Below are 18,189 nucleotides of genomic sequence, written 5' to 3'. Positions count from 1 at the left end.
TTTGTCGCGGCGTTCCTACCGAGTTCCTCGATTCGGGGAAAGGATGCGCGTGGGTGGCCGGTCTATTTTCGAAATCGAAAAATCTCCCGGGTCCTGGTCCCCCTCGGTCTCGTGACTGGGTGGGTCCCCCCGGTGCCGGCGCCACCCTCGGGAGTGACTCACGCGGCCCGGGTCGGCGGTCGCGTGGCTTTGTCGCGGGTGGCGGTGGGTGGCGGTGGGTGGCGCGGTCGTGGCGCGACCGCCAGGCGCTAGACGGTTTCGTTCCCGGCTTGAAATTTAATCCCGATGTTAGGTCCATTTCCCTTGACAAATAATTCACTAGTTTTCGACTTTAGTGGCGGGATTTTCAAAATTACGAAAAGGCAAGGCCGCACCTTATTTTCCATTAAAATTATTAAACTCGGATAAGCAACGGTACGATGGACACAATTGTACTTTCAGAATTGGACAACAACTGATGAAAGGAAATACTTAATATTAATATATACTATACAATATACTATATTATATACAGTAATAAATATCATCATTCCCTACGGCTGCAGGGGACACTTTCGGAGGGTGCGGGAACGTCCTGAGGGGATGCTTAGAGTGTCGGACCTAGTTCCAAAGTGCCAAATCTGCCACGCTTGCGCCAGCAGGAACCGTCCCGTGCCGTATCGTACCGTGCCGTACCGCACCGCACCGCGTCGAATCGCGGCTCACCGCGACGAGCCGATCCGCGTGCGTAACGATCCGCGGGAGGGAGCCTCGACGCGTCTACGCCGGTGGGCTGTTTTGGGCGGCCGTCGGCTGTGCGCAAAAACGGCGGCGGCAGTCAAGTTCAAGGCCACCGCCACCCCCTCCGCCCGTCTCCATCCTCCCCTCCCCTTCCCGCCCTGCCCCTCGTTCCACCGTTCCGCGCGACGACCAGCCAATGTACATCCACCGCGAGATATAGACGTACACATAACGCCAGGGGCGTACCTAAGGCCACCCCGTAAAGGTGTCTATGTATACGTATGTATGATTAGATGTAGATTATCAACTTATGTATTTATACATATGTATACATACGTGATTCGCGGTTAAATTTTTCTTCGGTAATTTTTTATGCATCTCGCACCATGCGCCATGCACCTCGAATCCCTCATTCACCTGATAAGCGTAACTGCTTTAGAGTGATAAGGGTCTCTTTGAATGCGTAGAGATGTCCCTTGAAAAATAAAAAAATGATGTATGACGTGGAAGAATATTGATGATTTATTTCATATTTATGAATGTAGAATTTGGAAGGGAATTAGTTAGGAGTGGCGCGATGATTGGGTGCTGTATTAAGTTTTGCGGCTCTGGGTGGAGGGGGACGGGACGTGCTTAACCTCGCCCTGATTCGATCTCGAGTGCAGATCTGATTACCCGAAATTGCGTCTCTTTTAGTCTCGCCGCTATCTCGAGCTCGAAAGAACGCGCCATTTTCGCGCTGTTCAATGGCGCGGAGTATTTATTCATTATTTATGACCTCTTCTGGTCGGGTTAGTGCACGGGGTTCCGTGTGAGGTATCTTACTCTGAGAAGAAACATGGCGAAGAAATTTTCTATCAGTTCGAAGGATGATTAGTTAACTCGAGCTCGCATAAATTGGACGCAACGTTTACACGGAATAATTGTTATAGAATTAATATAATATTTCTTTGCCATAATTTACCCTCGTTAGGTTTGAAAGATTTCCTCGTTTTTTGGATCAGTGCAAAGAGTCCGTGGAAAGGTTCCATTTAATCTATCGGCTAGTGGATATCGATTCATGCCCGATAATCGGTGATAACCGATCGATCGGTGATCGATCTGAAATTCGCAAATCTTTCGGGAGTTTTGACCCAGGGCAACGCGAGATCGTTTCAAGGTAATTCGGAGAAAGGTCGACGACCGATTCGTCGTGGCCGGTGGTGCAAAATAACAATTGCGTCATTTGCATTATCAGTGGCAGTGTTTGTCGTAAAGATTAGAGAGGGAGAGAGAGAGACGCCAGGCCCGAAAACGAGCGCCCGCCGATGCGGCGATAAGCGATAAGGATGCGAAAATGTCGTATCTGCATCGTACCTTCTGCGATAAAATTCGAGGTATGATCGATCGATCGGGAGAAATAAAAAAAGAATTCGCGTAGAAAAAAAAAAAAAAAAAGGCGATTGACTCACGCAGCCGATTAGCTTGCGGAAGAATGCGCATGTAAGTACGCGTAACGACATTTCCATTATTCCACTCATATGTACACACGACGTGACCTCGATTTTTTTTTACATCCGATCATTATGCAGATGGTTATCAATGCGAGTGTCGTGAATTATCGCGGCGACTTTTTGCGCGATGATTTTCAGACCGCGTCAATTTTAATTTTTTTTTTTCTCCGTTTCTTCTCCCTGGTAATCTCGGTGGTTCGTTACGAATTACCAGTGCCTGTTTTGCCGTAGTTGTAATCGTTAGTTGAAACTTTAAGGCCGGGAGTCGATTATTGTTCGCAAGACTCTCGGCGGGAATAACAATCTCCTTTTCGAGGAAGACTTAGCGTTCGTTGAACGTTTCCTCCTTCAGTTTTGACGCAACTTTGACAACAATTGACACCGGCGTTGCGTAAAAGATAACAATAACAACGACACTCTGTCGCTTCCTCATCTCGTGGATTTTTGCGAACGCTGATTAAGTATGCATATCCGAGGGAGTCGTAAGCCATGTTTGCATCGGTGGGAGCTTAAGCACGTCCAGGAGAGGACGAGTAGCAATATTGATTGGCAAATCGAAAGTTTATTACGTTACGGTGCGAGAATTTCCCTCATTTACCGTCCTGCTAGCAATATTGATCGGCACATTCAAGGCTCGTTACGTTCTATTGCCAGAATATTGCCATTTCTCTCGTTTAACGTACTAAAGGTAATATCGATTGGCTAATACAAAGCGCGTTAAGTTGCACGATAAGAACGGTTCGTTTTTTTTTTTTTATTTAGCGTATTAGTATATTTGCGCATATCAATGCGTGCATTATTTTCACACGCACCCGGGCTCGTTTTGGTGCAAGTGTAAATATACCAACAAATTCAAGACTCGTTAAGTTGCACGATAAGAACGGTTCGTTTTTTTTTTTTTTATTTAGCGTATTAGTATATTTGCGCATATCAATGCGTGCATTATTTTCGCACGCACCCGGTCTCGTTTATTGTGGAATCTTCGAATCAAACGACCGTCCGACAAACTGCAGCGGAAATACGACCTCGTGTATTTGCTTCGAGCGATCGCGGAACTCATCAACGGGGGCCTAAATATTTATGGAAGTTAACGCGACGCGGGACGAGGAAAAAAGAAAAAAAAGAAAAAATACGCAACGTCGGTCATCTTCTACGCGTTTAAGGGTTAACTTCGGCCGACACAAAGAGGCCTGGGTTTGTCGAAGGAGTCCGCGGCTCTCGAATTTTAAGAACGAATCCTGCCTTTTTCTCCCGGACATGAATGGGACGAGAAAGGACAGGGATGTCCTTGGGGACTGATTAAGATGCGAGACTGCTGAAATCGTATGCTCGGTACCGAGACGGGAAAAGGTCCTCGACATGCCGTTGAATGTTTTTTCCCCCCTTTCGCCTCCTCTCGAATTGAACTCCAAGTGTTGCATACGATTACTCGGGCCGGTCCCCGAATGTCTCGAGAAAAATCGAGATCTATCCAAGACCGTGGTGAAAATTGAACCGGTACTCCCGTGGGATAATCATCCCTCGTGGATCATACTTCGATTTTATTCTCACTCGTTACTCGCCGCGACTCAATTACCACTCGTGGATTTTTTTTTTATTTTAATGATTTATTTTTATAAATTAACATACGACATCGTGGATCATCATTCGGTTTTATTCTCACTCGTTACTCGCCGCGACTCAATTACCACTCGTGGATTTTTTTTTTATTTTAATGATTTATTTTTATAAATTAACATACGACTAATTAGACAAAGGGGAACACCCTAACGGAGCTTGTAATCGATGATTCCATGGTGTAAGTGTTACTTTTCAGGTTTTGGGCCATTTTCGCCACTTTAGCGAATGTCCTTCCTAGGCCGCTGTTTCTTTCCGCCGCGCCGGCAAAACCGTGAATCATCTTCGTCGGATGCTTTAGCAGCACTCCCGACTCGCAGACGACGAGGATGGATATTTATTAATTCCTCCATCGCGTCATCCGAGTCATAAATCAACATTAACGAGATTTGCATACCCAAGAGAAATAATAGACGTCGAGGCGTGCGGTGAATGCCGGCTTCGGGAGGCGGGGAAATTATTTTTCGCGAGGTCGTACCTATTTCTGCAATCAGGTGGAAAAATGGTATTCGATCTAACCGAGGTACGGCACGATGCGTGAAGTTGGGGTATTTTTTTTTACATATACTATGTACTCTATTTTATCGGCTGCCATATTTAATACTCTACTCTCATTATCCCGAATACATTGTTCTAGTAACGGGATATTACGCACTCTCCCTCTGTACTCCCTCCTACTGCTCATGTAAACGACTTTAAGCCCCGTGGGAACAGTCCACTCCACCATAATCCTTACTCCACCGACCCCGTACCCGTGTAAACGAGTTTATTGCAACAGTGTAGGGTAGTCGAGAAAAATCGCGTCAATCTTTAAACCAAACTCTCTTATATCAAATTACCGTTGTGTACGAATGTGCGAAAATGAAACTTCACGAGCATCGGGTTCTTCATTAGGGCCTCAATAATCATGTACCGAGGTTTCAAATGATTTTTGATGCACCTTGTTTGGAGGCAAGTTTGATGGATATCTTCACGTTTGGTATGTAGAGAATGATCCTTTCGTATCACCTTAAGGACCCTCTGGGAGGTAGTTAGGGCGATATAGGATAATCGGGGGCTGGGGGACAGCGAGTTCGACGGCAAATTCGGGGTAACCATCTCCGGTTACCGTTAGGTCCGGCGGCTCCTCTCGCGGCGGCCTCCGGTAGTCGGCGGCGGGTCGCGGCCGGCGCGCGCACAGTCTGCCACGGGCCGCGGAGCTGCGCGGAGGTGCGCGGAGTCGTCGCCGCTGCGCCGAGATCGCGCCTTCTGGTGGCGCGACCGCCCGCGCGGCAAACGAGTGCGGTGCGTCGCAGCCCGCGCGTCGCCCCATGTATCCCTCCGCCACGGGGATGTACGACACGGCCATGGACGCCTGGATGTACGACGTGGTAAGGTTTCCAACTAAGATGGGACCTAACCTATATCGCGAGGAGACTCGCCACCGGGGAGCCGAAGGTGCGCCGGATTGGAAGCGTGGCTTTGTTTACGCGCGCGGGACTTTCGCTTTCGCCCTCGACGGGCTCACGGGGAGGGTTTGGAAACTCCGGTGCCGCGCGTCCTTTCGATCCGTTTCCGCCAGGTCACTCGTACTCTGGAAAATCCCTCCTATCCGCGATCTTTCGGCGGTTTCGTTCTTTCTTTGCCCCTCCTGGTTTCTCCTTTCGCAATTATTCCCGGAAAAACGGCCGACTGTCTGCACGAGTCGAAACGTTACCCTCCGCTTGCGTCGCGTCGCTCCCGTCGTTTTACATAACCTCTCTCGCCGAGTTCTTCCTCGGAATTATTTCCACTTCGTTTTGCCCGTTTAACCGGCGTTAACGACGGGGGCCTCTTTCGCGATTAACGCTTGGAAATATCTGGGAATGTTCCGAGCGGTTACGCGGGTCGGCCCTTAAGGGACTTCTCCACGTGTCTCGGGGTCTGGGTCCGATCAGCTGATTTTGACGTTTGCGTTAATGTCGACGCTTTTCCCGCCTGGCCGGGTATCTTCTCGCGCGCTCCCTTGCGTTACCTCGGACGCGATTGACCGTGTTATTTTTTCTTTTAGATTCATAATCCTAATGATTTTATCCGCTTATATTGTTTACGCCTCTGTGAGTCATCTAACCTCAGGGTAGAGCGAATTGAAGAGTAAGTCGATTGAACGGTGGAATCGATAAACCGGAGATCCCAGATACCTTGAAGCTAGTCCGTCCGCTCGCGGAGGACTTCGTGGATGGAAGTCTCGCGATTCGTCGTTATCGACTCATTGAGGTGATATCAAAGGGTCATTCTATATGTATATATCGAGATGTAAAAATCTTTATATCACTTTACTCCAAAAAAAAAAAATTCGGAGCGAGGTGCTCCGAATTTTTTTTATTTCGTTCAGGCGGTCGTTTCTCGATATCGGGCCGCGGTGTCGACAGAGGCGCGTCGGCTTTCTTTCCCGTCAAAATTGCGACGTACGGTTAGGCACATCGGGATCAAAAAAACTGTTTGTTTTCGTGAAGCCGCCTCGCGGACTCGACTCTCCTCTTCGGCGGGAATTGTTTGCGTCCGATTCGCGAGACCGCGGAGCCCGACTTCTGGACGCTCGTAGGAAATCTTTCCTCGTTCGGGAATTCGCGATCGCGCGTCGATCGGTGATTTCGCAAATTCGAACGCGAGAGGAAATCGAGTTGAAGGTGGACTTCGGCCGTTTCGGCACGGAACGTCTCCTGGTGGTCCCATCATGAACAGGTGCTCCGATAAATCGCGAAATGTCTCGCCTTTAGGAACGCGAATATACAATACGTTGCGGAGGGTTAATGTGATATGAAAGGGTCATTCTATATACACATATATATATATATCAAACCGTGAGAAAATTTATAAAAATTTTCTCCGAACTGGATGGACCAAATTATCTGAAACCTTTAACACGTGATTATGGAGGCCCTAGGGAAGAACGCGATGTTAGTTAAATATCATGTTTATTAGTCACCTATTAAAATGTTGCATCGATACGCGACTTTAATAGAATTTTTGACTTTGCTCTTTTTTTTGCAATTTTTTTACCTTCCGACTATGCGAACGTTCCTTGTGATCGGTTCGTCCGCGTATTCGCGATTGCGGAGGGTCCGTACAGAGGAAGCATATCCCGGCAAAAGTCATGGGCGTTTCAAAGGATATGCTCCTCGGGGTGGAGGGACTTTTTCACCGAAATATATCGCGGGGGTGCAACGAGAAATAGGCGCGACCTCTCGCAGTTCGAATTTGGGAAAAGTGGGTTTTAGGAAGGTCGCGGATAAAGTGTACGCTTTTCCATCGGGCGGGCGTTAATATAGGAAACGGCCGCACGCGGTGGAACAAATATACGGTTCGTTGAACCGCATAATCCTCGGGAGTAACGATTGCGCGGCCAATCTAAACGAGTCTCAGCAAACGCAGATACGCGCCCCGCGGGACCGATTAAGCCGCTCGCCCCCGATGACCCATATATTTTCTTCGAGGACCTAATCACCCGATTTTAGAATCCCCGCGCGGCCTTGAACCATCCGGCCGCGACTCTCCTCGCGGTTTCTATTTTTACCCCGCTATCCCCATTCCGAGATCGACCCCTGAGGAGACCTCGAATTCGGTTAACGATTCCAGAATCGAGAGAAGGAGGCGACTCTCTAAGAGCTCGGTTGCCTCGGGGGGACCCGAGACGTCTGGACAAAAGTCGGGGAACTTGTCCGAGGTCTTTCGGCGTCCGGTTCACCGTCGGCTTCTTTTTCGGTCGAACCATGACCAGACTCATCTTAAAAATAGGTAGCGCCCGGAGAGACGGAGAGAGGCCCGCCCGACCGGTCGCCACGTATCAGGCGGCGCGCGCATCCCTGCCGCGCACGCGCACCTGCCCGACGCGCCGCGCGGCTCTTATGCAATTGCGCGACAAGCGAAGGCGTATCTCCGCGCGCTCGGTGCGCGCAATCGATACCGCGGAGCGCCCGGGCGGCGCGTCGCGTCTCGCCGGCCGGCGGTCTTGAACTACGCCGGGCGCTCTGGCCCCGCTCACACGTGCCGACGTTCCCTCCGCGTAAGTCCTCGCCCTCGGATCGACGCGTGGGAGTCTTGGGGGGTTCGGAACTGCGACTTTGATAAGGTACTCCGGAGCGGTACTTTCCCCGAACCTTCGCACCTCCTTGACACATTTGGATTATAAATGACTCTCATTTTTTTCTTTTTTTTTTTTGTACTTCCATATAACGTCTCACAACGGGAATTCCTGTGACGCGCCGAAGATATCCCGGGTACTGTTTTTTTTTTTATGTAATGACATTTTTTTGCATATCCCGCCGAGTAACGAAACACGTGCGCGGTGTGTATGGATAATTCCTGTAGGGTATGATTTTTTATTTGGCGAAGTATATATGTATGTGTGGCAGTTTGGATCTCGCGGGTCAATCGGAAGCGTGCCTTCCGGAGGCGATCTTGAACTCGGGTGACAGCTCGGTGCCACGTGCACGCGCCTCGCGCTCTCAACGGTTGATAAGCACTTGTCCTTGGCTCGCACCAGGGGAACTGTGTCATTTACGGCTCGAGGGAGGGGACGTTGGCCAAACGTTTCGGTGTGACATCTTCGTTCGGATTTTCGCATTTAACTATTTCTATCGGGTTTACATGGGTTCGGAGGAATCCTGCCCACGTGCATTCTAAGAGTCGCCTTGGAACTCGATACTTAGCGTCAGGTGGGGTTAACGTGAACGTTCCTCGTGTACTTGCATTTTGATGACCTCGGAATTGCAAGAGTGCTCGCGTACTTTGAACCGCAAAACTTCACGCGGTCTCGATTAGATACGAGTTAATTTACATATGTGCATCGGATCGGCGCACCGGTTGCAACGTAAGGTGCCATAACGACGCTCGCCGTCCCTGGGCGCGTCGAGGTGGCTCGTCTCTCTCGGGCGGGCGGATGATGTCTCGGTTTCCCTTTCAAAATGGCTGCGGAAACCGAACCAGGGGGAAGAGCACGCTCGGTGACGTAACTCGTGCCCAGTGGCGTGGGACCCGGCGGACGGTCTCGAGCGGAGGAACCCCGTGAAAAGGAGTAGCCCCGACCCCCGTTTGACGTTTCCAGTCGCGCCGCGAGAACGTTCATTTCCCTTATTTTCTCGAAGGGTCCTCAAGGAAGGGGGTGGACGACGATCCCCCTTATTAAGCATCCTTCCACCGGGACGAATCACGGGAAGGTCCCAACGAGGCCGGCTGTCATATGGCGCGTTTCCTTTCGCGTCGGCCTAAAGCATAATTAAAAGAGAAAGAAAAAACCCCTTCCTCTCTCGGTTCCGTTCTCCAGGTACAGGACTCCGCGGGGTCCTTTGTCTCCTGAAAAAGGGAGAGAGAGGAAATTCGTCCCCATTGGGGCGGATATCTCGGTAGAGTCACGAGCGTCATATTCGCGGTTGCCCCCGGAGCGAAGGCCTCGCTCCTCTTTAGCCCCTCCCCTCGACGTCTCCTCCGCTCGCGACCGCCCGAGCGACTGCCGCGCTCCACGTGCGCGCGCCCCGTATATATACCGTCCTCCCCTCCCTCGCCCCTCCCTGCCCCGCTTCTTCCTTCCCCGCCGCGCCATCGGACTTCCCTCGCCGGGCGAATTATTAATTTTGGCCGCGTTTCTTTTCGGCCGTCCGACCGCCGTGGAGTGGATCTCGCCTCGTCCTTCGGAGGCCTCGAAAAGATTAATAATTAATCGTTCCGCGCCGCGACGCCGCACGGATCCCTGCGAGACGCCCGCTGAAATATACGCACTCGCGGCGGTGATATTTCACCCGCGCACAGCTGCCGAGGGAGGGAGGGAGAGGGAGAGTCCTGCGCAATGAGCTTATAGCCATTGAGATGACATAGGTAGGAAGAGGTTAGACGGATATCCCCTCTCTTTCTAAGTGTTACCGGAGGTTTTTACCGCGCAAGTGTGACGTACATTGTAGCACGTGTCGTGACTGTCCTATTTTACACGAGTACGAAAAAACCACAATGGTCTGAAAAAAAAAATGCATCAAGGTAATGTTCATTCAATGTGAAGAACTTTATTAAGGAGACACGAGGATCTGGGAATTATTTTGAAAAATTGGGTCTCCTGGTTAAGGATGAACGTTGAAAATTCGAGGCCCGTCGGAGAGGAGGGATGCCCGGAAAGTGCATTCTTTATCGCACGTATTGTTCGATAACGCCGATACGGAACGTTACCGAAGAGGCGAGATGTTATTTCCGGTGCAAGGTCTCAGCGAAAAAGAATCGTCCCGATGACGTTGCCGAGGTTTGCAACATTCTCCGATACTTAAACCCTGGATTTCGAGCCGACGGGCGGGGGCGAAGGTCGAGGGTTTTCAACGAATCGACGGGCTTCCGAGAAAGTGCATAATCGGCGTGCACCTCCTTATCGACGGCCTTATCCGGAAACGCATCGGATGTTATCGGGGAATTAAGGAGCTATTTACGGGGATCCCCTCAGAACTCCTCCCTGAGGAGGTTTCGCGAGGAGGTACGCTTGTCCCGATTCGGCGATTCGCACATCCCGTCATGCCCTTTCCTCGCCGAGGTGCCCCACCGGGTCGCACAAAGACGAGGGGGAATAATTAATTACCGTGGATTCTTCGCGGCCGTTCGAGCACTCGCCATGGTCGGCGAATCCTTCGGGTTGCGGTTCCTCTTGTTCGTTTTTTTTTATATTTTTTTTTTCCCTCCTCATTTCTCCCCGCCGAGGAGGACTCGGCGGCCGCTTAAAGAGCCAACCCTCGGAAACATTTATTTTTGCGATACCAATTCGCGCTGCCAGGACATTTTGCGATACCATTTCGCAAAATGTCCTGGCAAGAGGTGTCGGCACTTTTGTTTCGTCGGCTACGCAGCAAGCTGTCCGACAAATGGTAGGCAAATAACCCCCGCCGACGAAATGCATCGCCGTCTGCCGAGTAGCTCGCAGTCGAACGCATCCGTCGCATTGTCACGCGTTTTGTGTATTAAAATATACCGTAGCGAAGGAGTCAAGGTGGAGAGATAACCCGTCGAGGAACTCGATCTACGTCGGTGCAAAAAGGATCCATCTAAATGCCCACGTTGGTTTTCACGTCGACAGCCGTGTCGAATTATATCACCCATTGTACCAAATGGGCACCTCCATATGCCCTTTCCTGGTCCCATTTGATTACCCCAATTTGAAACTTCGTTGAAAAATTCTCAAATTTCTAAAATCTCAGGACAATTCTTAGGTGACCAGTCGTATAAGTTTCGGACAGTTCGATCCAGTATCCATAGAGAAAAAAAAAAAAAAATTGTCTCATTAGATTAGGCCCATATGAGAGGGGGTTTCACTCCACCTTAATAAAAGTGGGAGAGAAATGGACCCTTCTTCGCGTGGTCGCGCCTCGAGTTCAAGTTCGATCTCGATTCGAGCTAAACTCGAAATTCCTCGGTTTGCCGATATCGCGTTGGATAGCGGCCCCGTGAGGGGGAGGGCGGGAGGCGCGCGGTGGGGGACGGCGGCGTCGGCCGCCGGTGGGAGGCGGTCGGCGGGGGGAGTCAAGTTTAAGGCCACGAGACGTCGGTGACGTCACTCGAGGCGGTCGCCCCTAACCTTGGCCAATACGTAACCGCCGGCCCCGAAAATTCTCATCTCCCGAAGGCGCCTCTCCTGATATCGAGCGCGCATTCGCCTCCGCCGAAATTCCCCTCCGAGACGGGAGGGGCGGGACCGCCGCGACGCTTATCGTCCCCGGGAATCGCCTTATCGTCCTCCGCGCCCGATTACGCGGTTACGAAAGACGCGCCAAACCGAGGCGGTTATTTCTTACGCGATAGGAGGGTATCTATCAAGTTCGAGGACGACCGGGTTCGCCTTCATTGAAGTCGTTCTATCTCTCTCTATCTCGACTTACTCTTTACAACGTACAGGTGTCGGTAACCGTACACGTGGTTTTGGGTAATCGCGGAGGGATAAGTGTCCGGACTGGGGACGTTTACCTTTTTTGAGGGAAATTCAATACGGCGTGGAAATAAATCTTGCACAATGTTGTGTATATAACTACTATGCATGTATATACATATGTATGTGAGAAGTTAGTATCACCCCTTTCTGTTATACCGCATTTACGTAAGATGTACTTATTGTCCTGAAAACGCGAAATGCAGCCTCGGGCGACCTGGTCTTTCTGAGATGCGAGTTGAGAAATTAATCGTACGAAAAGCCGAAAAAAAAATTCATAATCCGCGGTTGAGCCTCCATTTTCCTATAACTCGTCCGCTGGAGGACAAGGAGGCACCTACGGCTCTCTCTTTATCCGGAATTCCGTCGAGCGGGAGAAGAGCCTCTCTCTTCTCATCAAGGTCGGAGATCTGCATCTCGAGTTCCCGGCCGAAATAATTCCCAGCACGTCGGCACCATTCCGGGGGGGGATGCAAAACTGCGGGAAGGGTTGCCTAAAAATTCATCGGCTCGGCCCCTTTCATCTCCCTTATATCATTGTCCGCATTTCGTTCGCAGAATCCCCCGAAAGAGAAGAAAGAGAAAAAATGGGCAACTCCCGGAGGGTTATCTCCGCGTACTCTTACCGGGGTAATCGACGATCCCTATTATCGCTACGTGTTTTCACCTCGGCTATCGGGTGAGGTTGTTGCTCGATAAATGCACGGATTTAACCGGATAAATATAAGCCGGATGCTGCGGACCGGACTTGCGTAGGAGTGCATCGGACTGTCTTCTGACTTTGCGACCCCCTTAACCCCCTGCAACGTGCCTTGCAGTTCAATGCAACGTGTATTCATTTTTTTTTTCATTTTTCCCTCGATGTCCTTCGTAGTCTTATATACTTTAAAGAAGCAAATCATTTGATAACATCAAACATAGTCAATCGAGGAATATGTTCGAATGAAATATATACTTCCCCGACTGTATAAGAAATAAGAAGGAACGAGTTTCCTTGAAAGATATTTTCGCTTTCGTGCAAATCGTTTTCTCGGGGGGGCCTTGAACGAGGTGGAGCTGAAAGACATTTCCGCCGAGGATTTGTTTAGGTGACGCCTCGTAGATATCCCGAGATATAGGGCCTTTTGTCTCGGAGATCCGCGATAAAGTTTCCCTCCTCGATCGGCCCCCGGATTCGGATTGGCCGCCCCGGGAGGAGAGATGATAAGGGGTGGAACGCGTGCTTACACCTTGTTTCATCTACGCAGAATCCTCGCATCGATTCGGGCCGGCTCTCCGGCGAGATTGCTCGCGGTCTAGACGGTCGAAAAGAAATAAACCGATGGGAATTCCTGTTAAAAGTAAAACCCCGGGACGACGTAACGATCGGCTCGCCGATTAGGGCGGGCGGCGGGACAGGGGGCAAGAAGTCCCAAAGCCATCGCTAGATATAGAAGCGAAAAAGTGCGCCACGACGTAATATATNTATATATATATAAACTGTTTTCGGCTTACGTGGGCCGAGGCTCGTATTGGGGGCTGGCTTTGATAGGCGGCTCGCGGAGATTTCCGCGACGCGGCCGTGAAAACGCCGCCGAAGGCCGACCGGAATGAAATCCTCGGACGGTATCGCGCCTGGCAACAGATAACGGACCAGTTGTTGGGCGAGGTTAGGTACCGCCGCAAATTTCGTGCCTTGGCGCGTCGCTTTATTTCCCGAGACACCTCTCACACCCGTGGCGGAATTTTATTTTTTTTTTTAATTTTCTCTTCGCTTTTTCCCCCTTCGCCCTCCTGAGATCCGTCATTAGACAATGCCCGATTGGGAGGAAAGTCATTGCCGCTCTCGAGGACTCTGGATTTCCTCCAGGTCCTGCGACCACGTTAAGGGGGTGTTAAAGCGGCGCCAAGGAGTTCTCCTTCGCGAAGCTTATCTCCGATAAGAGAGATATCGCGAATCATTCGAACGTTCATCTCGAAGCGATGTATTGTTTGGGGGGAGGGGGGCAGATTATCGCTAAATTTCATATAAACGGGAGGCGATGCATCTCTCGGAGGGGAGGTGTAAAAAGGAGGTGCATTTTACGGATTCGAAGCCGCCTCGACGCGGGGCTTGGAGCCAAGGTCGGCGTGGACGCTCGTCGTCGGGCGTCGGTATCTCGGTCGTTTCCGTGGACGCTCGGCGTCTAAAATTGCGACGGCGCGTCGCGGCGCGGCCTTCGCGGTCGCGGCTGTTCGGCCCCTAGAAAAGTCAAGTTCAAGGCCACGCGCCTCCCCCTGGGAGGGGGAGGTGGGATTACGCAACCCTTTCGCTCTTACTTGCCCCCGGGTGGTACCTTCGGGGGTGCGAGGCCAGGGTCGAGGGTCCTCGATTATCCCCCGTGCGGAACAATGGAAATTTATCGGCGCATCGTCCCCGCGGAAATTCCGAAATTCGTAGATCCGATCTAGAGCGACTCTCGTTAGCTTTCTCGATAGGGCCTAATCGAGATGGTGATTTCTTTTGAAAATTTCATATAAAAGATTGTATTTGGATTTTAATTATCCGCCCAGCGGAACAATGGAAATTTATCGGCGCATCGTCCCCGCGGAAATTCCGAAATTCGGAGATCCTATCTAGAGCGACTCTCGTTAGCTTCCTCGATAGGGCCTAATCGAAATGATGATTTCTTTTGATAATTTCATATAAAAAGATTGTATTTGCACGTAACGTATTTGGCGTAACTACGAGGTTGCTCGCGTACGGGCCATTAATGCGCCTCGGTGTTCGTACACGCGGCGCGGTCCTTGGAGGCGAATCCATAGCTATGAATTATGTAACAATCGAAGCATTCCTTATCCCCATTCATGCGACGTCGTGGATTCGCGTGGCGTCCGCGCACGCGCACGCGCGCGGGCCCACTGGTCCCCCGCCGCGTCCCGCGCGACTCCTCGCCGTACGGCGCACGCGCACGAGTCCCGACCGCACGCGCCGGTCGCGCTTACGGAAGACACCGCCGGAAACCGGAAGCGACGCTTCCCTCCGATTCCCCTCTACGAGACCACCTCCTGGGAATTTGCTTAAAATTGGGAATATCCCGGAAAGAAATAAGGAAGCGCTTTTTCAAGATTTCTCGTTGTAAAACAGTTTAAATCACTTAATTTCCCTTTTTTTTTTTATAGCACGGTGCCCATTCTTTAGTATTTTATTTTGGAATCGTATTAATATTAATGTCGCGTTATTTGCGCAACCCCATAGGTGGGATTGTTTAAATTCTTGGGGGAAGAGTTTGAAGTCTTGATTAAGGACGTCTCGATAAGGATATAGGGTCATTAATTACCCAAAGATTAATGTATGAAAGATATATTGAATGTCATATGGTGGTGGTGTATGAATTAAAAATGGCCCTTAGATGTTTTAGAAGGCGGACGCGAGCGAGATATCATCAGACGGGGGCCGTATTTCGAGTCTCGCTTTAAAAAGCTCCCGCGTTTCCGGAGGAGAAGGCGTTAAAAACTAGAAATATATGTCTTCCGTTTAGTGGCCCGACCGCTTACAGAATTCGCGGGTTTATTAATAAGTCCGTCTCGGCTCGGCGAAGTTCAAGTTCCTATATAACTTAACACCTACGGATTTAGGGGCGGACTTTTATTTTCCTCCCAGAGCCATCGGATCGAGTTAAAGGACCAAGAGGGAAGAGAGAGAGAAAGAGAGACGGAGAGAGGACCGAGAGGCGCGAGAACGTCGTGCGTTTCTCGCTTTCCCTTTTTTACCTTTTTCCCCCCTCTCTCTCTCGATCTTTCTCTCTTCTCGTTTTTTCCGCGACGCGGAACGCCTCGCGGGACGCGGCGTATATCCTCGGGATTCCTTGAAGGCAATTCTAAAAATGTTAGCGCTAGTCGGGCGTTAAAAATAGTCCCCGCAAAAAAGTGCAGTCGTGCCTCCGTCGGGGCGCTGCTTCCTCCGGCTCTCTTCCTCTCGTATCTTTTTGTCGTTTTCCTCCTTCCGCGACCTTTTTCTTCGTTTTCTTCTTTTCTTTTTCTTTTCCCCCGTCGACTTTCTCGTCTGGCCAGACGGACTGGTCTGCCGCGGGAGTCTAATCGAGCTTTTGGTTTCCAGGTTTGCACGATGTCCGGCACCGCAGTTGAGAGTATGATCGGGAACAACAGAGCGATGCCGAACATCAAGCAGGAAATCGAGAACCCCACTACGCCCACGCAGAATTATCACCAGGTTTGCTCGCCCACCACGACGCTGCATCATCAAGAAGTAAGGACGGACAGCGTGCAGGAGGAGAGTCCGAAAAGAATGAAAGACTTGGGACACCTCGAGCAGGTTGTTTCCGAGGGCGGTCGAATCTAGGAGACACATCGAGACTGTTAACCCTCTCGAGGCTATCGTTGACTATAGACATCCGGCGTAATCTAAGCCATTAAATGTAACCTAACGTTTCAGGTGATTTGCGGAGAAATGGACATGCAGGACTACGGGGGCGGGGGCGGCAGCCCCGGGAGCCCGGAGATGCATCACTGTTCCTCCACCACGCAGCCTCTCGGGAAGTCCGAAGTACAGAATAGACTGATAAGAGCCCGACGATGCGGCGAGATTTATCAAGGGAGCGCTCTCTCCGATGGTCGACCGAGATCTAAAGCGTTGCTCCGTTTTCAGGAAAACATCAAGGAGGAGGACATGATGCCGAGGAGATTGTGCCTGGTGTGCGGAGACGTAGCGAGCGGTTTCCACTACGGGGTGGCGTCTTGCGAGGCCTGCAAAGCCTTCTTCAAGAGGACGATACAAGGTAGGTCCTCGTTCCTCCTTCTCCTGGAATACCGTGTCTTCGTTAGGAGTCAAGGATAGCACCGTGCACGTAGCGGTAGATCCCGAGTCCAGGTTAGAATGCGAGTAACGCGTCGTCGGGTGCCGGTGGTATCTGCGGAAGGACTGGGAATATTATGATAAAATAGCGAGCAATTTCACAGGTAACATCGAGTACACCTGCCCGGCCAACGGGGAGTGCGAGATCAACAAGAGGCGGAGGAAAGCCTGCCAGGCGTGCAGGTTTCAAAAGTGCCTGAGACAAGGGATGCTGAAGGAAGGAGTCAGGCTGGACCGCGTCCGAGGTGGTAGGCAAAAGTACCGGAGATCGACGGATCCCTACATGCCCGGGAAGACCGTCACCCTGGAAGGTAATTTCAGCCAGGACCTTTGCGGGGCGAGGAGGATTCCTTCGTCCTTGATTTCGCCGTCAGCTGCCTCCGGAGCTCGGGGTTTATAAGTACTCGTTACATACTCCAGCACGTATCTCTAGCTCTGTACATTAGTTGTCAATGTTTCTCACTTAACTGCGATAAAAACCGGACACGGCGGCGAAAGTAAGTGTGGTCGATAGCGTGAATAACTTCGACTTTTCTTGTTTTGATGTTTCAAGCTAACGTAGGATCGGCAGGGTCCGCGGAAGCAATAAGTAAGTTGATCAGCATTCGTAAAAGCAGTCTTTTCGTGCCGAGGAGTGTTCATTGCGAGAGGGCTAATTTAGGCTGTACGTCTCAATTGTCCATTTGTTTGTCCATTGTTTGTGCGCATCCTTCGTTCGTTATCCCTCTTGCCCCTTAAAGACCCAACCTCTCGCAGGTGTTTGGCTATAGCGTCGATTAGTATCTCGTGTGCACGTTGGCGGCGCTCCGGGATGGAAAGTTATCGCGTTGGGATTTTCTCATTTTAGACAACAAGATGGTGGAGGCTCTCATAGCTTGCGAGCCCGACGCTCTGCAAGTCTCCAACCTGTCTCACACCCTGGACACCGACCAGCGAGTGCTGGGACAGTTGTCCGACCTCTACGATCGCGAGCTCGTCGGAATAATTGGTAATTACTAGTAACCGGCACCCGCGCAAAAGGAAAATCATCGGCGCTCGTTAATGCAGTAGCGACGATAATTCACTCCTGCTTTGCATGCAGCAGCGTGCGATCATTCGCGAGCGACTGCATCCGAAAACAGAGACATATGCCTCTTCTGTCGCTTGTAATTACCTTCCAATTAGCTTCTAATCCCACGTTCCGTTCCCTCTGGAAAGGTTGGGCAAAGCAGATCCCAGGGTTCATCAGTTTAGCCTTGAACGACCAGATGCGCCTTCTTCAGAGCACGTGGGCGGAAATTCTCACCTTCAGTCTGGCCTGGAGAAGCATGCCCAACTGCGGAAGGCTCAGGTTCGCCCAGGACTTCACCCTGGACGAGAGGCTTGCGAGAGAGTGTCACTGCTCCGAGCTCTATTCCCACGTGAGAACATCCGCCAGTTTCCGCCTGTGCAGACCCGGGCTATATTTCATTCATGCGCTGCCGGGCGATGAGGTTCAACGTGTTACTGGGCTATTAAAAGTCACGCTAGCTGGTGAACATCCGTTGCGGCTACACGATTCCTTGGGACGTAGCCCTGTTCTCGGATCATTCATGTTATTACGACTATATAAATGCGCGCGCCTTAAAAATAGCCCC

At 50.9% G+C, this 18,189-nt stretch overlaps 1 protein-coding gene across 8 annotated transcripts in view; it reads left to right on the top strand.

Annotated features, from left to right (window-relative positions):
- The window catches only part of LOC105702440 (steroid hormone receptor ERR1), a 28,291-nt gene that overhangs the window by 3,544 nt on the left and 6,558 nt on the right, over positions 1-18,189 (top strand). The window contains exons 1-8 of one of the 8 annotated variants that reach the window (XM_012430011.2): positions 5,005-5,200; positions 15,818-15,967; positions 16,154-16,264; positions 16,367-16,496; positions 16,663-16,884; positions 17,127-17,162; positions 17,421-17,561; positions 17,771-17,973. In XM_012430011.2, the coding sequence (XP_012285434.1) occupies positions 5,141-5,200; positions 15,818-15,967; positions 16,154-16,264; positions 16,367-16,496; positions 16,663-16,884; positions 17,127-17,162; positions 17,421-17,561; positions 17,771-17,973 (1,053 nt within the window). In that variant the 5' untranslated portion in view covers positions 5,005-5,140. Of the gene's footprint in view, positions 1-5,004; positions 5,268-15,817; positions 16,034-16,153; positions 16,265-16,366; positions 16,497-16,662; positions 16,885-17,126; positions 17,163-17,420; positions 17,562-17,770; positions 17,974-18,189 lie in introns of those variants that run through there. The other 7 variants (XM_012430007.2, XM_012430006.2, XM_012430013.1 and 4 more) reach the window with 7 other exon arrangements.

This window comes from Orussus abietinus, unplaced genomic scaffold, assembly GCF_000612105.2.
Source record: "Orussus abietinus isolate OABI.00-Male unplaced genomic scaffold, Oabi_2.0 scaffold17, whole genome shotgun sequence".
In the NCBI taxonomy this organism is placed as follows: Eukaryota; Metazoa; Arthropoda; class Insecta; order Hymenoptera; family Orussidae; genus Orussus; species Orussus abietinus.
Note: the sequence above shows the minus strand (reverse complement) of the source record. Positions and strands in the feature narration are given on the sequence as shown.